Here is a 23,121-nt window from a genome sequence, read left to right as displayed (position 1 = left end):
CTCCATTGCTCTCCTTCGACCGTGATTCATTTCAGCTCCGGAGCGCGCGAGTGATTTCACAGATTACCGTCGCCCATCCTCAGCATCCTCAATATTCCTTCGAAATGGGACGCGCGCCATCTTGAAATCTGATTCCCTGTCAAGCTTTGTTTTTGGCACCTTAAATAACAAACCACAAGCCATCCCGTCCCTGACTGCGGTTCCTGGCGCTTACGGTGTCGAGAACATGACGGCGCGCGCGCGGGCGCGGTGAGACGATGATGCTGACGGCCAGTGGTAGTCCTCGACTCGTCTCCCGGACGCGCGGGAAGGATTCTGTGACGGCGGCCGCCGTCGCTGGGAGATACGCAAGCAGTCAGCACTTGCGATGGATGGATTCGAGATGCAGGGTCGCGTGGTCACGGGGTTTATGCTGCTGTTTAGATTGGGGTTTAGATAGGCGCGTAGGAAGGTGTGTGGGTGTTTGGGATGATTGCTTGAGTGTTGCGAGAAGTGTGCATCTGCCATCACGATTACTACGGCTATGCTAAAAACGTATTGCTATGTGAAATGGAAACATATGTGCTCAATATAAACGACAAACCTTCTAAAAATAAGGCGTCCGCGAAGCCAGGCAAAACCAAAAAGCAGTTGGAGATGATTTTCCAGCGAAAGCAAAAGTAAGTATTCCGAAACCGAGAATCGAACTCGGGGCTATGCCTAACCTCTCAAGTTCATGAGAGGGCATCATGTTGGCCACTACACCATATCGGATGTGATTCATGGGATGAGAGAAGCAGGAGTTGGATATGACTCGTCGAGAGGAGCGGGTCCGGATGGGTGCCGGGTGGAGATTGATTGTGGGTTGTTGCTGGTTTGCGGGCGACACCGTGTCGGTGCTTTATCTCTCTTCTAGCTTGATTGTATGGATGTTTTATAGAGGTATATGAGAGATTCCTAAGCTGGAAGCAAGTTGATAGAGGTTGAGAATAGAGAATTCGATATTAAGGCAACTTGAGAGCGTGATACGTCCAGGTCTGGTGCTGATTTTGTCAGCGCGACATGTTGAGTTTGAGAAGTGTTATCAAGTCATGAAACCCACTCGTCGTTTTGCTTTTTTGCTTTGTTACTGACACTGGAGCTCTTCAACCACGTAAGGACTAAGCTATTGTTGAAGTTAAGTGTGTTTGGTTGTTCTAAGGTGACGTTCAAATCGAGACGCGAGTGTGCTACATGCCGGACTGATGCCTGATCGAACTATTAACTCGACTGACTTGAAATCACAATTCTCAGAATTAAGAGATTAGACGTAAGTGTTCTATTTAAAGTTCACCCCCGACTTTCTGAGAACCTCAACACAGGTATATGCGAACATCAACATGGTTGTCAACACCATCACCAACTCGCTGGCAGCAGGTAGGCTATTAGTTGTGGTGTATCTCGACAGCATGGAAGTTTCGTTACAACTCTTATATCACAGAGTTCGAGTCTATCGCAAATGCTTCCGGTGCAGAGTTCAAGCAAGTAACGTCGTCTTGAACTGAACTTTTAAAAGAATATTTTCGTTTGGTTAGATAGGTCCTTCCTCCAGAAAGCCATATTAGAAGAATATCCACTGAACTACGAAGTTTGAGTCACCTACCTAAACTCGTTGTGTCTCTATTTTTAATGTCGAAAGCTCATAGTCATGGTGGTATACTCGCAACAGACAGTTGTTGTTCGTGCCTGTCTATGATCACTTGGATTTCTCCCAGCTGCTAGCTGAGTTCGCCTTGGGAGTTGTATTCAATAGTACTCGTTACCTTGACCACAGGGAGATCGGCTTTTCCCGGTCGTGTAGGCTGAGCATGTGATCCATCCCCGCAGCCCTTTGACAAGGCAAGATCTTTGCCCCAAATTTGTCGCGATCGCATTGCAGGACGGGACGCTCATATCAACTGCGAGATTTTGGCCGGCATGCTGCATCCACACTCAAACTGGTAGGAATCCCTCCCGCTAGATAGGGCTATGATTCCTTTGATCCTACCCTTCCTCGCTAGAGGACTTTTGATGTGTTTGCATCCTGCGGAGAATTCGGACCGGGGATTAAAGGCCGTCTAGGCAGCCGGCGTGGCGAAATTTGTAGTTGGTGATGCTGTGAAGCCGTGAAAATGGCGAGTTTTCGAGGTTCAGCTAGACTGCAGGCTCTAAACGAGAACGAGTCGGCGAGGTATCAACTCAAGAAACAACATAGGTCGCAAGGTGTCATTCGGTTCACGGGTTATGGAAGCAATTAAGGCCCCGTGGCCAGGCGAACCTGGAAGTTGAGTCGTTGAACTAAACTAATCAAAGCTTAAGAACCATAAGTGGAGCTCGATCTCACCCGACGGCGTCTTCGAGAATACAAGGTTTCCGATTTGATTAATACCAATTTCCAGCAACCACTCATCCGGTACTCCCGTGGTGCGGAAGACCTCAATTGGCATCTATGCGTCAATATCACGTCGATGGATCGCGCTTTACGATGGCGCAGGCGAATGTTACCATGCCGGGCATGCTTGTAAGAATGAGATCTTAGTCGCGGATGCGTCGGGTTGGTAGGACGTCGCAAGATTCATAAAGGGGCGCATCTCTCGCAATTCATACCATCGTCACCGCATCTTTGAGACGCCATAGAGCACATACTACTGCACTTAATACCTAATTCGATAGACTAAGCCCGACTCTTTTCATATCAGACACTCACCTTCATTTGTCTCTCATATCCAAAACTTCAAGATGAAGGTCTCCCGGCTTGCGTCGCCAGCCTGGGCGCTCCTCATCTCATCAGCCGTCGCAACTCCCTGCTCAGCAACGCCCGTTGATGTCGACGTCGCCATCATCGGCGGCGGCTCCTCCGGCATCCACGCCGCGATCAACCTCAGAGACGCCGGCGCAAAGGTTCTTGTCCTGGAGAAGAAGTCCCAGATCGGAGGCCACGCGGAGACCTACTTCAACCCCGAAACCGGTCTCCCCGCAAACATCGGCGTCGTGATCTTCGAGAACCGCGACATCGTGAGCAGCTACTTCGACCGGCTGAACGTCTCGACCGTCAAGACCAACCCGCTCAACCCCCAACCGGGCGCGGTGACGAAGAATTACGACTTCTCGCTCGGCATCCCCATCCCGGCGCAAAACGCCTCGGCCGCCGCGGCGCAGCAGCAGGCCGTCCAGGCCGCGGTGCAGGCGTACTCTACGAACGTGCTCGCCAAGTATCCCTGGATCGACCAGGGCTTCCTCGTCCCGGACCCCGTGCCCGAGGAGCTGACGGTGCCCTTCGCCGAGCTGGCGCAGAAGTACAACTTCACCGCGCTGCTCCCCGTGATCGCCCAGTTCGGCTGGTGGTCGGGCGAGATCACGAGCATCCCGGCCCTGTACGGCATCAACAACCTCGGACCTGCGCTGCTGAACAGCATCTTTGGCGAGTTCATCGTCCCGGCTTCGGGGGATTCCAGGAGTCTCTACTACGCGGCCGCGAAGGAGCTGGGCGACGACGTCCTCCTCAACGCGACCGTCGTGGACGTCAAACGCGAGGACTCGGGCGTTTCCGTCGTCGTCCACCAGCCGGACCAGGCCCCCAAGCTCGTGCGTGCTCGCAAGCTCCTGATCGCCGTGCCCCCTACCCTCGACAATGTCGGAACGTACGACCTGTCCGACGACGAGAAGACGCTCTTCTCCAACTTCTTCGCTCTGGGCTACTGGGCCAGCGTCGTCACCGTCCCGGGGCTGAACAACAGTCTGGCCAACGTCGGGATCCAGACTCCGCTCAACCAGCCGGTCATCCCAGGCACCAACGGCATCTTCGGCACCAGCTCGCCCGGCGACTTTCTGGTCGGCGTCGGCTTCAACGATACCAACTACACCGACGAGGACGGGAAGAACATCATCCGTGAGAACTTGGCGACTCTGGCTGCCCTTGGTGCGGTGCCGGAGGGCGCGGCGGAGAAGGTTACGTTCCCGTACTTCTCGAACCACGCACCGTACAACGTTCGCGTGCCTGCGGATGAGATTAAGAGCGGCTTCTACGGCAAGCTCCTGGCACTGGAGGGCGTGCGGAACACGTACTGGGCTGGAGCGGCTTTTGCGGGACAGAACAGCGCCATGGTCTGGTCATATAATGAGGCCAATGTTCTGCCTGGCTTGAAGAAGGATCTTGGTTTGTAGGCGATATGAGGAAGACGTCTCAGCGGGGACAGAAGGTCATTCACTTTCACAAATAAGACACCCATACGAGTTCCGATTGATTCATGGTGAAGTCTACCCAGTGTGGTTTCTGCCAACTCGAACCATTTTATCTTTCGTATGACGAACCAACATGATCTTTCTCAGTGTTTGTGATATGTGTCTCTCCGTCCTTGCTTATGATTTAGCAACATATCCGACCTGAACTCTCTCTGTATCAGCTCCTGGTGCAGGCAGTTGCTCGTTGGAATCGAAATCACTGTCAGAACTCAACTCCCCGGGAAGTCTGTCTTTGACGAGGAGAGCTGCCCAAGTGGTGGCAGGCACTGCGACGTAGAAAACCACGACAGACACGATCAAATTTGTCATCAGAGAGGCACTTCGGACTGATCCGACAGCATACGACAACGCCGATCCAACTGACTCTCCTGAACGAAGAACACCCATCGACAAGGCAATGGTATCAGCTTCGACATCAAAGGTGCCAAGCGTCCAGTATAGCCAGACACCGATGGTCTCGTACGCGATACTGGTGAAAAAAGTTGTCAGCAATCATTGATCCTGACTTATGTGAGATGTCTTCGTTAAAAGCCTACCGGTAAAGAATAAAGATCGCAACGCCTTCTCCAAAATTGGGGCTGCTCCAGTCGATCTCAACTGGGCTCTCGCGCGCCCACCGCTCTTGCACGACAATGTTCCAGATCCAGACGAGTGTGAACAATGCCAGGAGGAAGTACCAACTCCACCGCGCCTGCGTCGTCCTTCGTAGGTGCTTCGTGTCCAGCCACCAGCCAGCAAGGAGGTTGGAAATGGCACCGACGACGGCGATGAGAAACCCGGAGAGCGTGCGGGCGCGCACCGTGAAGTAGGCGGCCATGTAGTTGCCCTGGTAAGTCACGCCCCACTGGGCGGTGATGAAGGCTGGTATGAGCAGGAGGACCTCCTTGCGCTTGAACTGGGCAAGGAAACTCTTCAGTTGCGTCATGAAAGAACGTTGCGAGTTGGCGAAGACTGGCTTTTTCCCGTCCTTACGGACCAGCTTATCGGGAGGAGACAGCAAGAATGACAGCGGAAGACCGAGGCACTGTATGGCCACGAGAACGAGGTAGGTCGAGGGTGCGATGGCGCCGGTCGTGTCGCCGTCTTTGTTTAGAGCAAGCTGGATGGCAGTGGCGATTATTGAACCAAGCTTGCCGAGAGCCATCCAAATGCTGACTGGGTCAATGGTTAGAAATGATACAAAATGATATTCCCAGGCGTGTAATGACTCACTGCAGATGCCTCTTCTGGCAACTTCTGGATACCCAACAGCGATCGCCGCTTCACCAGGCCATAACGCAGCTGCCTACACGAACGTCAGGAACTGCTTTTTGATCAGAGCGTATCGGAGACTTACTGAAAACCCACAGGTAACAGCGCCAAAAATCAGGAACCATTGAGTGCCCCAGAGCGAGTTGCAATAAAGTGCAGCCGAGTAAGGCACGTAACCTAGAGTTCCGAAGACGACGATCCATTTGAGGCCTATCAAGTTTCCAACGATACTGGCCAAAGGAGAAAAGAAGACCATGATACTGTATGAGAGTTTAGTAGTGTCGTCTATTGAGAGCGACCATTGGGTGGTACTCCAACTTACACGAAAGTAATCACGTTGACAGCGTTGACGACGTACGGCTCAGCTTGTCCGCCAGCACCGAGATCTGCAAGGTGTTTAGCATTGACGGGAATGATTACGTTAACTTCGATTTATGCTCACTGTTCATGGCTGCCCATATTCCTGGTTGTGTGAAGCTGATGAGGCCTAGCAAGACGGCTTGAAAAATCGTTCCTCGGTACACATCGTGGGCTTTGCCCCAAAAGGAGGGCGTTTGGCTGGCAAGTTGTGACATATTTATGATTCATGTGGACTTGCACACCTCCACAAGTTAAAACAGGCAGAGAAGGGTGATAAACAAGAGCTTTGAGAGACATAGCTGCAATTTAAATCAATTTTGCGGTTTTCTCAAGCGAGCCGCCAGTGCGCGATAACGGCATTGCGCTATGGCAGGACGCGATGGTATCACTGAACCAAGTGGATGCCTGCTGTCGACCTGTTCGAGATTATTCTCGCATTTCTCCATCTGCTTTCCAAAGTGACAATCTTCAGGCAATAGAGTGGAAACTAAGGCGAAGAGCCGCCGAAGAAAGAAGGCTCAAGCAGTGCTATTTCCCCGGTATCTCTCCGGCCGTCAGTCACGCCATACCCCCAGTCAAATCACCAACTTCAAACCCTAGCCAACAGGTACTATTGGTTCATTGGAGAACAAAGTTATTCTCCGCTTGAGATAAGAGCTGTATTTAATAACTTTTGATATGTGAGCCTTCAGAAACATGCTCACGAACTATGTTTGTTGCGAAACCCAATCATGTTTTAAGGACGAAAGACAATTCCAAGATTTTGATAAGTAAACATTACCATTACTCAAATTCTATGCTGTTTCCGTTGCTATATTGAAGTCCGATGAACGTGAACCGTCATCTCACAAATAGACATAGCAAAAAGGCCCAGCGACGGTGCTCATGGCATCTCTGATCTTCAAGGGCTCACCTCCAACCCACCCGTATTCCAGATAGTCATCGAAGGTACCATTGGCACTGGGAGGCTGATCCAAGAAAGTGTTGGTACCGCTCAGCGCCGTCTCGCCGTATTGGCGTTCTTCAGGTGAGAGCATTTGCCACATCCACCAGACTCGGTCAATCATGGAATGATGTAAATAGAAGGCCGGGTCGCCAGGCGAGGTGAACACATCCCTTCCAGGGTCGCCGCCACTGTTTGATACAATTAGCATACACACCTAATTCGGATAGCATTGGCATGAGAAGTATGATGTACAGTGAATAGTGGCCGCCGCCGTGAATACCGATGTTGCCGGAGCCCGGGACGCCTTGCATTTGCATCTGAAAGTCGTTCACGTTTTGTGGTTTCAGGATGTTGGACAGAATAGCGGTGATGTTGGCGTAGGCAAGGTTGATGTCCGTTGTGAGATCACGCTTGAGGCAGCGGGGGTTGTGAGATAGAGGCCCTTCAGGATTAGCTTCAGAGATGCCTCCGGGGAGGTCAAGAGCAGCTGGGCCAAGATTGACCGTCATGTCTTTGAACGGACCAGAGGTGACACAACCTCCACCCGTGCCAACAGGAAGGACGATCGGAGGGAGATCGTTCTGTCCTGTGAGGATGATGTTCTCGCGATCAGGGATAAACTCGCCGTTTCCAGACATGGACGTGTCGCTGCCGTCAAATATGGGGGACTTCTCCATGCCGGTGACGGCGGTTTTGGCCCAGTCCCAATACTGCAGATAAGATTAGTTGATTCAGTACCGCAACACGCAGCAATATGAGCTCTCTTACAGGCTGAGTTCCCTTGTAGCCACACTCATTTCTTAAAGCTTCTTCATATTGCCACGTGAAGTATCTGTGCCAAGAGAGAAAGTTGGCGGTGTAGTGGATGGTCAAGGTCTGGTTGATGTGGGTGGCCACAAAGTCGTCGAAGCGAGTCTTCGCACCGGGGGCGTCTGAAGCAGGTGTAAGGGCCGGCTTGGACTGCAGACACTTGACTGCATTGATGTAGTCGAGCTTCTCTTGTCGGTTCAGAGAGCCCCTGCAATGTTACATGTCAGCGTTCCTAGCGTATCACAAGACTTCGCTACTTGGAATCGCTTACCACTCTCGGCGAACCCTGACATTGTACCACGCACAACTGCCGCCACGCTTCTGGATCTCTCCGCTCTCAACTTCCGACTTCGTCTTGTCAAAAGCAGACTGGGCGAGAGCTGCAAGCTTCTCAAACCCTTCAGCGGTGGCAGGCTCAGGAACTGGGCTGCCAAGCACAACGGAAGATGCCTGCAGGGCCAAAAGACCAATGAAAGATGAGCGCATGTTGGTTTCCGCTGAAGAGACTGTCTGAGGGATGGGAGGTGTCGAATCGAACGAGGCCAGGACCTGGGAACTGTACAAAACGTCGCTGAAGAAAGAAGGAAAAGAAAATGTCAAGCAGCAGCGTCTCGGCGAAGATATAGATGAACCCGAAAAGCGCTTTCGCGAGTCGGGCTACTGCGGCCCAGAAGGCATTGAAGACCGAGACTAACAACTAGCGACATGGTGTTGCTTATTCCACCTTGTCAAGGTGGAGATTCGACCCTAGCTGTGCAATCTAGACATGCAGTCAGACCTGGTAGATGCAGGCGCGTAGCATCGCCACCCAACAAATAACATGATGAATTCTCCCGGGAACTCGGCCCTCACATATCGCAGATACGGACAGCTCCGCCCCACAAGGATCGCGGAGCTGGGACGACGCCGAAGGAGATGTTTGCTCGTTCGTGCAGGGCAGAGCTTCACATTGCCAGTTGCGAACCTGGTTGCGGAGGCTCTCAACTCCTTTGGAAGCGAAGCCGATTGGAACAGACATGGTCCAACTCAGATGCATAGATTGGGTTTGAGACAACCAACAAATAGCACCAACAGCCAAGGAACTATCGGCCGATGGGTGACCGGTCAGAGTGTTCTCATTGGATCTGCCTATCACTACATCCACAGCACTGGTCTCGAGACATGGAATAAGGGTTCCATTCTCATCGTCTGTTGCCTCAAGCGAGTTCCGATATCACACCGGTGTCCACACCAAGCCAGATGCTCCATGGGCATCACGGCCCAGAACCAACGAACGTATACGAGTGGAAGTGGTACGGATAAAGCCCCGAGGGAAAATTCCGCAACTATTTCCAACTTGAGTGTCTTATCCGAGTTCCGGTGCAGTTGGTGTTATCACAACCAGCGTTAATTCTCATGGACAGATGAATTCAATCAAAATCAGGATGCTGAGTTCCGTCACGCAGTCAGCATTCTGCTCTGCTTTCCATGCTGATAATACAGTACGGACAAAGATACATCAACCGCAAACACCTTCGCCGGACTCTTGGTTGGCAACTTACCTGAAGCTTCCTCATTTTCAGACTCACGACAGCTACGCGGTATACCTGATCGATTTGATTCTTTCTCAATGGATCTCGTTTCCAATCCAAACGAAGATGATGGACCGAAGATCTTGGGCGTAACTTTACCGATTACTGCTGCGGCTCTGATGGCTGTGGCAGCAAGAGTTTACGTTCGCTCTCACCTGATTCGCAACTTCGGCATCGATGTTCGTTCATCTCTAATCCTACCATGTATACCACTCAACTGACATGTCGCTGGGGAAAAGGATGCATTGATGACTTTCTCGGTGTTAATCTCCGTCGCAGGAGGAGCCGTCATGATACCTCAAGTCCGCAATGGTGCAGGACGACACAGAGGCGACGTCGAAGAAGATGTTTTCGGACTGGGGGTCAAACTCAACTTTGTCACGCAATTGTTGTATTTGTGTGGCATCTGTAATGTCAAACTCTCGGTTGGATGTTCACTTCTTCGCATTGCGTCTAAGAACGTCTACAAACAGGTGATCATGTGCATCATGACGTTCATGACTCTCTACACGAGCGCTTGCTTCATAGTTAGTACAGCATTATCTGCAAGCCCACCCAGCACAAGCTAACAGTTGAAAAAATAGACGGTACTTGCACAGTGTACCGATATTCGAGTTCTTTGGGACAAGTCAGTTGATTCAGTCTGCTGGCCAGTTGAGGTTCTCCAAGGTCTCGGATACGCCAACGTTACGATCAACATCCTCACCGACCTCCTTTTCGCTACGATCCCTATACCGATGCTTTGGAGGCTCAATATCCATCGACGAGCTCGCATTTCTCTTGTTGTTATTCTGGGTCTTGGTGTCTTTGCTTGTGCAGCTGCGTGCGTCAAGTCTGTCTACATCGTCAACTACGGCAAGTTGGGCGACGTGCTGTGGGATTCACGCAACATAACAATATGGACAGTAGCCGAGATGAACATCGGAATTGTGGCGGGAAGCCTTCCCACTTTGAGACCACTGTTCAAGCGCTTTCTTGGCAGTACATACGGCAAAGCATCGAAGTCTCCTGCGGAAACCGGCTACTATGCTCACAGGGAGTTGCGAAGCAACAACTGGAGGGCTCTGAGCAGCAGTGAAGAAGCTCTCAATGCCCTGAAGGAGAATCACGAGCTCCAAAAGGTAAAGCCGACAATAATGGAAACAGAAAGTGATGCACCTGTTTCCGGACACGAAGCAGACGGCCGACAATCACATGATAGTCCGGGTGGGATTACCAAGACGACCGTGACGAAGGTCGTGTTTTTGCCGGCTCATGATACAAGAACTAGTTGAGGTCCGGCCACCGGAGTTGTCCATCTTTTTTGTTTGTTATCAATCATTTAGGATTCCCTCGAAATTTCAAACCAACAACTTCTGAAGGTTGTAAGATTTCCATTATACCATTTCTTCATATGATGTGCCGCATAAAGTTGTGTGACTGTATGTCAGCGTTGTGCACGTTGAATATACGAGTATTGAGCAGCATTTGACTTAAATGAGCCACGCCATATTCAAAGTCCCTCGCAATGATCTCATCAGACTGAAAGCATTGGTGCTAACTTGTTCTTATTGGCTCGTGTTGGTCACTGTAAACCAATGTTCTCTTCCGTTGGCATCCAATAGCACAACCTAGCTAGAAGACGCCATCTCCACCCCGATGCAGTGACTGAAACACAACAACGGCTTAAATTCTGTTCCCTCCTCGTGACCTGACTTCTGATCGTACTTATTCACAACTCAACAGCGCGGTGTTCCTACGCGTGCTATCACAATCCTCTCCTTTACGACATAGACACCTAGAAATTTCTCGGGCTCAACAATATTAACATAATCATGGTGTCTGCCCAGCAATCCCCCTTCTTTAGCGCTCCCTGGGAAGTTCGACACCATATTTTCCAGTCGCTTCTAGGATCGGAGACGCACTTGTTCATGTACAAGGGGCAGTTGCATCTTATGCCATGTCAGGGACCAGACGATGTCTCTTGGCGGCGACCACGAAGGGATACTGGGTTTTGGGACCCTCGATGGATTCGCCGAGTGGACTCCAGTTGGGGTTGTCATTGGAAATGCGAAGAGATTTTCCTTCGTGGGACCGAGGCGGTGAGACAGGCAGCTCATACGCCCCTGCTTCCACTTCTGCTGTCTTCTAAGGCGATGTAAGTGAATGTTCTTCTGCTCACATAATATATACGACATGAAGAACCAGGAGGTATTGACTGTAATTGCAGGGTTTCCGATGTCATTGCGTTCTTGTCCCAGTCGACGCAATGCATTCATCTAACCGACTTGGAAACTACCGATCACATACTCTCCTCTGCCATTTCAGGCAATTACTCGAGCTCTCCCATAACTGCGACTTCCCGGGAAAGCAAGCAATGGTCTCTTTTCAGATCAATTTCGAACATCAGTCTCACGTTGCGCCTTTCAATCCGCATGCTTAGCACACTTTATGTGCCTTGTTGGTCAAAGCCATCATTCTACCACCCATGGCTAGAAACACCGCCAGTGCCCCCGCCGAGACCTTTTGCAACCGTTGACGGAAGCGGGTGCAGATTGGCACATGAGCAGTGGATGCGCATCTGGCCAGCGCTATCGGAATTGCCCTGTTTGCAACGGTTCAGTCTCTGGCTTGACCACGACAACCAATATCATTGGGCTACAGTCGGTGAAAGGGACGTATTGAAGCATCTTTCAGACATCATGCCGACTTTGAAGAGTCGCAACATTCAAGTCGTCGTCAATCTCCCCCTTGTAGAAGGAGAACCTTACACAGACGATGAGTACTTCATCCATAAACCACCCGAATTCGAACTTCAACGACGCGTCCGCTTTCCGTTGGCCAAGTCTCGCATTTGGAGTCCCTATAGAAAACACGACTACGAAGTGCACTGGGTGTACAACGAGGAGAATGCGGACATACCCTCGGAATTTCCACGAAATAAAACGAAAATGGCTCTTTTAGACATGGGAGCATTTGAAGCCATGGGATATGACTTTCTTAGTCCGGAATGGGATGATCATCCAATTCTAGGTGAAATGTGATCTGGCTTTACATCGTTGTCTGTAGCCAAGAATAGAAATCGTTTCATCAATGATTCCCGTCGCGCTGCAATTGTTACCACCGAATACTGTTTTCGACTCAGCCCATTCTAAGCAAAGACCTTGAACAAGACAGATTGAGTGCGGACACTATCGTACCGTGTCTAAGGTTATATGGAAACCCCCAAAGCCTGGTAAATCTCCGCCACGTACTGTTGAATTGCATTATTTCCTGCAATCCCGGGGCCCATCTTGTTCATCGTATAACAAATCGTGACACCACGATCAACATCATTGATAACCATAGATCCACCCCAGCCTCCCCAGAAGCAGAGACGACCCTCCGGAAGCCAGTGATCAATGGCTGCATCACCATTACCTCGGAGGCCAAGTCCGACGCCAAAACGAACAGGCAGGCCGATGGCCAAATCCGGTCCATACGACTGCTCGGTGAAGATGAGGTCGATTGTCTGCTTGGATAACAGCCGCTTGCTCTCGTCACTTGTCGTGAGTGCGTTCGACCAGATCTTCGCGAGCGCTTTGGCGTTGGTGTGACCGTTGGCTGAACCAATCTCGGCCTTTCTCCACGTCGGGGTGTTGGCGAAGTTAGGATCGGGTATAGGGTTCAGCATCTTCGTTGGAATGGAGTCCGGCGGCAGATCTGCCAAGGGCGGGTGGAAAGGAGGAGGCGGGATCAACTCCGCAACACGAGGCCAATCTTCCTCTTTGGCGCCGATTTGAAAGTCTGCGCCGAGTGGACCAGCAATTTTCTGAGCCACGTATTCCTTGAGACTCAAGCCCGTCTTCCTGCGGATGAGCTCTCCGATCGGGTAGCCGTATGTCCAAGAGTGATATCCGGAGGCCGTGCCGGGCGTCCAGCGGGGAGCCTGCTGTTCGAGTCTCGATGTGCATAGCTTCACATCGCAGAGGTTCTCCATCGACCCCAAGGGTTCTTCAAAGATAGCCAAGCCGGAGGTGTGAGCCAACAGGTGGCGAACTTCAACGTCCTCCTTGCCGTTGACGGCGAATTCGGGCCAGTACTTCGAGACTTTGTCGTACGGCGAAATTTGCCCGTCGTTGATGAGGAGAAGAACGGAGAGAGCGCAGATAGTCTTAGTCGACGAAAATACGTTGACGATGGTATCCTCCTCCCAGGGCCGGGTGCGAGCCGCGTCTGCAAAGCCGCCCCAAAGGTTCACGACATCCTCGCCATCGATGGTGACAGTGAGAGAAGCGCCGACCTCCTCGCCGGAGTCGAGGAGTTCTTGAAGCTTGACTCGGACATTATCAAATTTGGGATCGCACTTTCCGAGTGTTGAAGTCATCGTGATGGACTGTTGGTTGCGTGACTTAGGGATACGGCGAGTAAGAAGGAGGCTGGGGGTATGAGACAAACGTGTAGCACGACAAACAGTTGCAGCTGCAGTTTTAATAACAGCTCGATGCGTACATATGTACAGATATTTGAAGAGAGGGGTTTTCGGGCGTCAAAAATCGCCGAAGACCCGCGGGTCACGCGGATCATCTCTTAGAGCCACTTCGACGTGTACCTCGGCGGCCGACTTCAGTGGTTTCAGAGTCAACCACACCAAAAACCCCATGTATCTGGACGTCATTTGTGGTTAGTTAACGTGGAGAGGTGGAGATGTCGAGAACGACACCCTGTTCAGCTGAGGGTCCGGTCTTGTAACCAGGGTTGACGATTCGCTAACCCTGGTCCCAGCTTTACAGGGCCTTGATTCGATCAACGACTTCGCATGCGACTTTGCATAGCCTCTGCTACGTTGGGTGACAGCGCCGCAGTAAAAGGGAGATATCTGACGCGGTCACTCGTTGTGTGTCGATGCCTTGAAGAGTGCGATTTGCTTCCAATACTCCAGTCTACATAACACCCCGGCGGAATTTTCATCTACTCCCAATAATCAAAACGGCACATCATGAGTTCCTAGAGTCAGCAAGCTTGATCTGCCTTAAGTCTCTTAACGATCACCATTAGAGATAGCTTATCGCTTGCTTCCCTGTGTTCAGAACTGTAGTAGATTCCGATAGGATTGGTAGCCCATCTTCTCTGTTCGTACTTTTAAAACAACCCCTCTCAAATAGCCAAATAGCTAAGTGGTTGATACTTAATACACGCATTAAGGATTCAGCTGAGAACCCGTTGACTTTCGGCCTAATGTTGTTGCAATATCAATGGAAGTTTTCGTGCACTTATCGATACCCATGGATTCATAGTATGCAGGGTAAAAGCTCTGATAGGTTGGCTGGCTAGCTTGTTGGGTCAAGTCTTTGTACCATGCAGCGGCCAACAAAGAAGGGACTAGTGCTTACGGGCACGAGATTGAGAAAACCCCATCTGAATCCGATTGATTGGCCATCTGATGATTCGTTGGCTGACAAATGGACAGGTACTTCTTTTTCTCAAGGTGGAAATTCCGCCATCTTAGAGACAGATCAACACAACATCTAATGTGGTAACATAGACAGCGGCTCGCCAACATACGGGTTTCTAACATGAGCATACATTCTTAGACTTGGACACTCCGCTTGTTGTTTTTCATCGCCAGTTTCTCCTCTAATGGATGTTGCGCGACAAGCGTGTGTCCATGTTCAAAATCCAAACCTGCGGGCCCCTGATCCATCATTCAAGGATGACCGAGAGTCTCGTCGGCCGCAAACGGAACATTCAATCTAAACTGAAGGTTAAAACTGGTTGTGCAACATGCAGGTGAGTCTGGAAAATCTTTCAAGAGCTTGAGATCATCTTTCCAGTGACCGATGAGAGTTGACCCAGTAATAGAATAAGAAAGGTCAAATGTGATGAGAGCAAGCCATCTTGCCAGAAGTGCACCAGTACGGGTCGCAAATGCGATGGGTATGAGTCTCCATTCCGACTCGTTCTTACCAAACCATCACTGAGTATCAACCATGTTGGCAATATCAAGTCATATGGCACTGGCCTGCTTTCCACCCGAACCATGGTACCTCAGATCGAAATCACCACTCAGGACATCGAACTCCTCGGACGTTACTTTTCAACCAAAACCATGTTTGATATCCAGCTTGGCTGCAATGAAGAAGCGAGAGAAATACTTCGAGCTAGCTTGACCGATGCGACAATCCGACAAGCAGTCTCGTCTCTAAGAGCTCTTCGCAAACACCTCGAGATGTCTCACTCAGTCTCAGCATCTGTGATTCAGCAGCCAAGTCGAGACCATGATCATGGCCTTCAGCAATACTGTAAAGCTCTAGGGGGTCTTGCGTCGAAGATATCAACGCCGAGCCCCAGTGGTCTGAGGTCGGCGCTACTTTGCTGTCAGGTCTTCATCAGCATCGAGCAAGCGCGAGGGAACTACGGTGCCATGGTCCAGCACATGATTCAGGGACTCGGCATCATGCACGACTACCGGGCAAGGCCACACTTTGTTGCCGAAAATGACTTCATGTTGGTACCAGCACATCATGAACAAATACCTTTGCTGGATGTTTTCATCATCAAGCTATTCATCGCGCCATGCAAGTTCGCGGACCCCCCTGCAGCAAGTCCAACAACCGATGTGAGTGGGACGACGGTAGCTCTGTGTCCTCTGTCACCCCATTCCAAGTCCGGTGGATCTCAGAAACCTCGCCCGATTGCACCAGACTTACGGGCAGGCCTCACAAGGATCGCTGAGATGACGCTTGCATTTCTCGACAAAGTGTCACATGTCGAACTGGTGGCAGATGCTCTTCAACTACTACTTGAAAAGACATCTCTGCTGGAATCGTTGGAATTGTGGTTCATCGATCTTGATATCTTTCTCATGGACATGAAACATCCGAGAACGGAGCCTCTTTCACTGTCTTTCCTGCGTTTCTTCCATCAAACACTCAAGATCGTTCTTCTAAGGGCGCTTTACTCCCATGATGCTGAGCTGCGGACCGAGATTCATCAACTACATCTCATAGCTAACAACATAGAGGACGGTGTGAAGGCTTACAGAATGTGGGGGTTCGCTATCTTAGATAATTGATTACTTCTCTACTCGCGCGGAATGAAGTTCTTATTCCTACTGTTCTAGGTTTTCTGGCTTAAGGAAATTGGATGCGCGACTTGACTGGCAGCTGGACGCTGAATGACTCAGAAAGAACAACACACCGGAATGGTCTCAGTGTGCTTTTCCCTTTGTGTCTAGGAGATTTCGCTATTTTTCTCGCAGACCTCTATTCGTGCCTCCACTCTCTGTGACGTAAATGTACTCTCACCATTATTTCTATCGTATAGATGATTGGTGCAATGGTGGCTGTGACTTTTCTTATTATCCTCAGCTTGATTTCGACCCTATTCTACAGTCTATTTGCGTGCGGCTGCCATAGCCTCTCTATCAGCAACCAACAGCTTCTGGATGGCAGGCCTGTTCACGATGCGGTCCCACCAAGCACTTACGGCTTTGCGACTGAGTATGATGTCTGCATATCCGCAGGCAAAGAGCCTTTGAATCGTCGGGATGTAGTAGATGTCCACGAGAGTGAAGTCCTTTCCACCCATGTAGTCCCTGTCTTGCAGGACACGTTCTGCCACGTCGAAAAACGTCTCAAGTGACCGCAGCGCACCCGAAACGGCTGCCTCGTCGGCGGGCTGCCCCATGAACTTCTTTACGAACTTTTCGTACCCGATCTTGCCCGCGGGGTCGGCGAAGTACTGCATTTCTTCTGACTGTGCCTGGTCGAAAAGAGCCTCGGCTTCGACATCAGATTCTCGGGGTAGAAGCGGGAACGAGTACTTCTTGGCGAGATATTTGCAGATCGCGCGGCTCTCATAGAGAGTGAAGCCGTCGGGGAAGTTGACGACCGGTACCTTTCCCCAAGGGTGACGTTTAATGTTTTCTTCGGACTGGAAGAAGCAGCGTCAGCGATCGATACAAACATAAATCGGCTTTTGAGTGTTTCTTGGCTGGAAGATGCCGCTCAATCCGTCTTCGCAGGACAGTTGGTCTACTCACCTTTTGCTCGCCCTTGTACAAGTTGACGAGCACGAATTCATAGTCCGTGAAGCCGCCTTCGGCGAGAGTCAGGCGCACACGATCCGTGTTTGTCGAGCCGCGAGCGCCATAGAGAGTGAAAGCTGGAGACATTTTCGAATGGTTCAGTAGGTTCGAGACGAGTCTGGGACTGTTGGTGATGAACTTCGACATGAGCTGAGCTTTGAAGCTTCGAGGCCATGATTCAAATTTGGGCCAGCAACTTGGGACTTTAAATCGATCCAGACAGCCTGGCCTGTCTCAATTATCGGCACGGAGCTAGCTACCAGGGTCAAGACAGAAAGCCTCTCGTCTAAGCCTCTCGTCCTTCATCAGGACGTCTGGTTGGTTCATTCGCTCCTGCTACTGAATCGGGTAAGCGCTGACCTGCGGCACCGTATGCCCCATATTTTCCGCTCCAGCCCGGGCGCGCGGCGTTTGGTGGGTCCTTTCCTATTTAGGCAGGCTTCCGGGGCGGCACCGGCCTTCCCTCAATACTCCGGCTTCCTTTTGCTTCCGAGCCTTGAATCTTCCTCCATTTCGTAGGGGCGGGGGGAGAAGCTCTTGATTTCTAGAGTATTAAAAGCCGCATTTCTAATCATGTCGATCCGCTACGGGCGATGCCGCCGCACGCACCGTCGACCGCCATGCGTGTAAGCGGCGCTGTTTAGTATGTAGTATGCATGTGCCTCTCTGGACCTTGACATCCATTTAGAGTATGCGGACCGAGCAAGCCAATCAGCAGCGATATTGACGCCAACTTAGGAGGTCGAGACATTGAACCCATTGCCCGCGGATTGCACAAGGCATCGGATCTTTTGATATTTCCACTATCGTTCAGGATGGCCAGCCGCAAGTCCGTCCGTGTTAAATACGTACGAGTTTGTCACCGTTGACGAAGTTTTCATCCTCTTCTTCTCTTCTGCAATTCAAACAAAGTCACAAAGTCAAAGACACAAGCGAACAATCAAGATTTCTTCTCATTGCTGGATATCATGCACGTCCTTCTCCTCGGCGCCACTGGGCGGACCGGCAGACACGCCGTCTCCGAATTGCTGTCTCAGGGCCACACGGCGACCGCCCTCGTCCGGACAGCCGGCAGCCTCACTCCCCGTCCTGGCCTCACACTCGTTACTGGTTCGCCACTATCAAAGTCGGACATAGAAGGGTCCCTCTCTGCGGCGCATTCCCTGACACCTTCTGCGGCCATCGTGACCTTGAGTACGGTCCGCGAGTCCGAGAGTCCTTTCGCACCCCAACTCTCCCCTCCTCGCTTCCTCGCCGACTCGTGCGCCAATGTGTGCGAGGTTCTGGTGAAAGCCGGCATTCGTCGCATCGTAGTAATGTCGACCGCGGGTGCCGGGGATTCCTGGGCGAACCTCCCGTGGCTGTCCAAGGCATTCATGGGGTGGACCAACATCAAGTATGCACTCGAGGACCATAACCTCGTAGACGAGGAGATTCGGTCGACGAGTATGGAATGGACTCTGGTAAGAGCCTCAAGGCTGGAATTCGACGATCCCAAGAAGCCGAAGCAGACGGGCGTCAAGGTGGATGTACAGACGCTGGACAGCACTGGTGTCGGAATGCGCATGGGCGACGGCGTGAGTGTTCAGAGTGCGGCGGAATTTTTGGTCAAGGCTGTGGTTGATGGACTTTTCATCAAAAGCGCAGTGGTAATAAGAGACTGATACCGCGGGATGTCGTGTGATAATCCGGCAATTCTCGAAACTGGGGTGTCCGGTTAAAGTGGGACTCTTCGGACCCGGATCCATGAATGGGCCCGCTTCTCCGGTTGATCGGCCCGTACAAGGTCAGACCGGAACCGGGATAAATCGTCTCAACCGCTTTCGGAAGGGACGTGCCAGATGTTTACATGCATATTCCAAGCATTACCAAGCAGAAAGACACTAGATACAGAATTTAATACAATTTCTTTGATGCGTGGGTGTGGTAGAAACACTGTAGCGAGTTGTGTTATACGCATTTTGCTCGAGAACCCAGCTAGTTTTGAGGATTCCTCTGCCATTAAACGTGAAAAATTGACCACATCATCCTTCTTATGCACACGAATTCGTTTTGAAGCTGGCTACACTCCGTATGCCCAGCAGGACATCGGGATAGTTTGATTGACACCACACTAGTCAAGCAAGAGGTTCAGGAGGGGAAATGGAACGACATGTTCCGGATTCTCAGCGCCAAGCTTTGTCCATTCGCATTCGGTGGAGTTTGTTGACGGCAAGTCGCATTATGCAGCTAAGCATGAATTCAGTCGGCCGGCATCATCGGGATTCAGTATTGCTCTGGCGAAAGGCACCTTCTGACGATTGATGCCAGTTTGTCGATTAAAACATTGATCATTACATAGCAGTTTGCTCGTCGGCGAACACCGTGCAATTGAAACATGCAATGCGACGACACGGGCTTGCGAGGAGTGAAGGGATGAAACAGTCCGCTAGAATGGCGCTGGTGGTGGTCAGATTTTCCCCTGGGGCTGCAGATCACGGGGCCGAATACCCTGCAACTCTCCGCGTTAAAAACCATATTGGACCCAATCCAGGCGGCTCAGCAGTCTGAGTAGAAAGCATATCGTGTATTTCGCCCAGTGATCATAGACTTTGAGTTAGTTTTGTCAGCTTATCTTTGGGTTATTGCTGACAGAAAGTCAAATGTCTCGGCACAATCATGCAGTTCACCCCAAGTTTCACGCCTCTGACATGTCGAAATTTCCAGACTACTACGACAATTTAACGGGGTAAATGCAGGAAACGAGTTGCTAGGCGCCCCTGTTCAATTTCCGGATCGCGTTTAGCAGAAGTCCTAGTGTTCCATTGCCCCTTACCCGCCAAGTGTCTTATAGCCCGGTTAAAAGCAAGAAAAGAGGATCTTCTCACTCTTTTAGTCAATGACTTTTTCTTACTTATCCAGCGTTTGCCCCTTTTACCACGTGGTGCTACGTTTCCCCGTGTTTCCTGTTAACAATCATCAAAAAGTCGATGGCGAACTTCTGTTGCTGATAGACCAGAGCGCTCTCGCTGCCGGTCCTGTTTCATTTCGCACGCTCTGATTCTGCTGTTTCATTCTTTGTACATCTGAACGCATCTTGTTTTTATTACGTTCCTTGTTTTCCGGCGCGACCATGAGTTCCGGACTAGTCCCGCGGGACGGGGCGCGGGAGCATGAACCCATGCTCGGGGGCAGGTCATCCACAGATTCCGACGTGGAGGGCCGACCGAGCGACACTCTGCTGGCCAGCTCGGCAGAATTCGATGAGAAGGCGGGCTATCGGCGTCCGGCCGGTCGAAGGTCTTTCAAGTGGATTTTGGGCCTCACCTGCCTTTCGATGCTCGCGCTCTTCGGCCTCATCTTCCTTCAGTTTTTCAACGTTCAAGCCAAGGCGGCACCGCCGGAAGAGGCTCACAACGACGGAGACGCCCATGCAGGCGAGCAGCAACAACAGGAACCCGCCCCTACACCAGAGCCGATTCCAGAGCCGATTTCAGAGGTGACCCCGACAGTCGCTACAAGCTTGGCCCCTACGCAAACGCCGGAGGTCAAGTTGACGCCTGAGCAGCAGTTCGACTTGAAGACTGGATTCGAGGTCTCAAACGCGACGACATTGCGCGAGTATGTTTTCAACATCACGCGACAGCTTCACTCCCCGGATGGCTACGAGAAGTCCATGATCCTGGTCAACGGCCAATCCCCCGGCCCTCTCATTGAGGCAAACACGGGAGACACCATCCGCGTAACCGTCAACAACCAGATGCTCCAGGAAAGCACCACTATCCATTGGCATGGAATCGACCAGAGGAATTCGGTGTTTATGGACGGCGTTCACGGTGTCACTCAATGCGCGATTCCGGCCGGTCAAGGATTCACTTATGAGTTCAATCTCACTGACCAGCGGGGAACGTTTTGGTGGCACGCTCATGTCACAGTTCAGGTCACTGATGGATTGTTTGGCCCATTGGTAAGCAACATCTTGGTCATGGCATCGCTTTCCTGGACTGCCTCATTTCTAACTCGGCTCCCAGATCATTCATGATCCGGATGAGAAAGTCCCACCTGTTGATGACGACAAGCTTGTCATGGTCGGCGACTTGTTCCATGAATATGGAGGAAATGTGAGTTTCATTTGGGTTTTTGCTACTTTGAAATGATCTAACCTGTGATGAAGCTTCTCAACCAATACTTGAGTGCTACTCCCCCTTGGGCTCCCAAGAAGCCAGGCAGAGAGCCTCCCCCGGACAACATCATCATCAACGGAAAGAACACATTCAACTGCTCCAGCTTAACCGAACATGACTCAAGCAACAGCAAGGCTTCCGGAGAGCACAACATGGCAGACATGACAGACATGAAGGACCACAAGGGTCATAACATGAAAGAGCACAACTCAGCGCGAGACCCATCGCCAAAGTGCACATGGGGCACTTTGTACAACACACGCGTCAAGAGCGGTTCAAAATCCCGCCTCCGGCTCATCAACCACGGCACCTCAACTCCCATCTTTGTGAGCGTCGACAACCACACCCTGGAAATCGTCGAAATCGACGGAGTCGAGGTGCGCCCGATTGCCACAACCCGAGTCTACATGAATCCAGGCCAGCGCTACTCCGTGATCGTCACCGCCAACCAGACCGCCGGCAACTACCTCATCCGCGCGGATGCCGCCGTGAGGTGCTTCCACATGTCGCACAAGAACCACAAATCCGGTATGCATGGCACGCCCTTCGGCGCAACTGCAATCCTGTCCTACGATGAGACGGACGTCGGCGCCCCGCCGATGGGCCAGGCCTGGAACTTGAAGAGCACGGCCAACCCTGGTATCGGCAAGGAGCCCTGGGGAGACCATTGCGAAGACCTGCCTTTCGGCTTGCCGAAGCCCATGAGGTCGAAGACGGCCTATCTCCCTGGCGACAGGAACTTCCACTACTTCACGTTCCGGCAAGACAAGGTCGGAGACGTGGTGCGCACGCATGTCAACGATGTAAGTAAAACTGAGAGTATAAAGATGGATGCGGACATGAGAAGCTGACCGTGATAGACGCTGTACACGCCGTTGAAGGATGATGCGACCTTGTGGAAGGTACTGGATCAGGACGTCTCGCCCGATAACCTGAATGCCGTGGTTCCGAAGTTGGATTTCGGCAAGGACCAATTCGTCCTCGTCTCAAAGGATGACAAGGCTGCTCAGATTGTCGTCAACTCAGACGCCATGATGGTCCACCCTTGGCACTTGCAGTGAGTCTCATTTCTTCTTCAAGCTCTGCGCAGACATGCTGATGATCCGATAGCGGACAAAACTTCCAAATCGTCGGTTGGGGCCCCGGCCTGTTTGGAAAGAGCAAGACGACGTGGAACTTCGACAACCCGATGCGTCGTGACACGGTCACGATTCCTGGATTCTCTCACGTTGTCATCCGTATCCTCGCTGACAACCCCGGTGTCTGGGCGTTCCACTGCCATTACCTCTGGCATGCTGAAGGTTCGTTCAGTCATTTCAGTATTACTTTTATCGTCTCTGCTGACTAACTTCAATCATAGCCGGCATGTTTGTCTCGATAGCCCAGAGAATGGGCGAGCTCTCAACGCTGCTTGGCTCACTCGACACCACGGGCAATGTCGAAAACATCAAGAAGAAATTCTGCCCGATCCCCAACGCCCAGGCAGCGCCGCCAGTTCCAGCTGAATCAGCCAAGCCGGTTCAAGTTGGCCGTGTGTAGCTGTGAAGCGATGTGTGAGTAGAGAATTGTAAAAAGAGAGACCTTATTAGAAGTACATACTTGATCAACAGCATAGCGGAGGTATATTCAAATCAAATCATTCACAATCACGGTGCTGTAGTGCGAGTGGTCCGTCATGTTCTCGGGCAAAGGACTTCGCAATGCTATCTCTATCTATTGAGTCTAAGACGAACA

General features: G+C 51.4%; 7 protein-coding genes across 7 annotated transcripts; 4 read left to right on the top strand and 3 right to left on the bottom strand.

Moving 5' to 3' along the window:
- Positions 1-2,736: 2,736 nt before the first annotated feature.
- CkaCkLH20_03409 (flavin-containing superfamily Amine oxidase) lies at positions 2,737-4,161 on the top strand (the record flags this gene model as incomplete). Its single annotated transcript, XM_038886128.1, has 1 exon — positions 2,737-4,161. One exon carries the CDS (start codon positions 2,737-2,739, stop codon positions 4,159-4,161), a length of 1,425 nt encoding a protein of 474 aa, XP_038748637.1.
- Positions 4,162-4,356: 195 nt separating this feature from the next.
- Positions 4,357-8,092, bottom strand: CkaCkLH20_03408 (duf895 domain membrane protein; the record flags this gene model as incomplete). Its single annotated transcript, XM_038886127.1, has 9 exons — positions 4,357-4,708; positions 4,776-5,394; positions 5,452-5,524; positions 5,576-5,750; positions 5,813-5,876; positions 6,764-6,984; positions 7,049-7,506; positions 7,565-7,814; positions 7,878-8,092. The coding sequence occupies 9 exons, from the start codon at positions 8,090-8,092 to the stop codon at positions 4,357-4,359; spliced, it is 2,427 nt and encodes an 808-aa protein (XP_038748636.1).
- Positions 8,093-9,215: 1,123 nt separating this feature from the next.
- CkaCkLH20_03407 (uncharacterized protein) lies at positions 9,216-10,435 on the top strand (the record flags this gene model as incomplete). Its single annotated transcript, XM_038886126.1, has 4 exons — positions 9,216-9,356; positions 9,417-9,704; positions 9,762-10,298; positions 10,379-10,435. The coding sequence occupies 4 exons, from the start codon at positions 9,216-9,218 to the stop codon at positions 10,433-10,435; spliced, it is 1,023 nt and encodes a 340-aa protein (XP_038748635.1).
- A 1,932-nt stretch (positions 10,436-12,367) lies between these two features.
- Positions 12,368-13,522, bottom strand: CkaCkLH20_03406 (beta-lactamase; the record flags this gene model as incomplete). The annotated part of the gene is made up of 1 exon (XM_038886125.1): positions 12,368-13,522. The coding sequence occupies one exon, from the start codon at positions 13,520-13,522 to the stop codon at positions 12,368-12,370; it is 1,155 nt and encodes a 384-aa protein (XP_038748634.1).
- A 3,008-nt stretch (positions 13,523-16,530) lies between these two features.
- CkaCkLH20_03405 (glutathione S-transferase domain-containing protein) lies at positions 16,531-17,311 on the bottom strand (the record flags this gene model as incomplete). Its single annotated transcript, XM_038886124.1, has 2 exons — positions 16,531-17,070; positions 17,180-17,311. The coding sequence occupies 2 exons, from the start codon at positions 17,309-17,311 to the stop codon at positions 16,531-16,533; spliced, it is 672 nt and encodes a 223-aa protein (XP_038748633.1).
- Positions 17,312-18,192: 881 nt separating this feature from the next.
- Positions 18,193-18,888, top strand: CkaCkLH20_03404 (NAD-dependent epimerase/dehydratase; the record flags this gene model as incomplete). Its single annotated transcript, XM_038886123.1, has 1 exon — positions 18,193-18,888. One exon carries the CDS (start codon positions 18,193-18,195, stop codon positions 18,886-18,888), a length of 696 nt encoding a protein of 231 aa, XP_038748632.1.
- A 1,448-nt stretch (positions 18,889-20,336) lies between these two features.
- CkaCkLH20_03403 (multicopper oxidase) lies at positions 20,337-22,926 on the top strand (the record flags this gene model as incomplete). Its single annotated transcript, XM_038886122.1, has 6 exons — positions 20,337-21,170; positions 21,235-21,324; positions 21,378-22,190; positions 22,248-22,444; positions 22,498-22,688; positions 22,748-22,926. The coding sequence occupies 6 exons, from the start codon at positions 20,337-20,339 to the stop codon at positions 22,924-22,926; spliced, it is 2,304 nt and encodes a 767-aa protein (XP_038748631.1).
- Between the last annotated feature and the right edge of the window lie 195 nt (positions 22,927-23,121).

The sequence above is a fragment of the Colletotrichum karsti genome, assembly GCF_011947395.1.
Source record: "Colletotrichum karsti strain CkLH20 chromosome Unknown Scaffold8, whole genome shotgun sequence".
In the NCBI taxonomy this organism is placed as follows: Eukaryota; Fungi; Ascomycota; class Sordariomycetes; order Glomerellales; family Glomerellaceae; genus Colletotrichum; species Colletotrichum karsti.
This window is presented reverse-complemented; position numbering and strand designations above follow the sequence as displayed.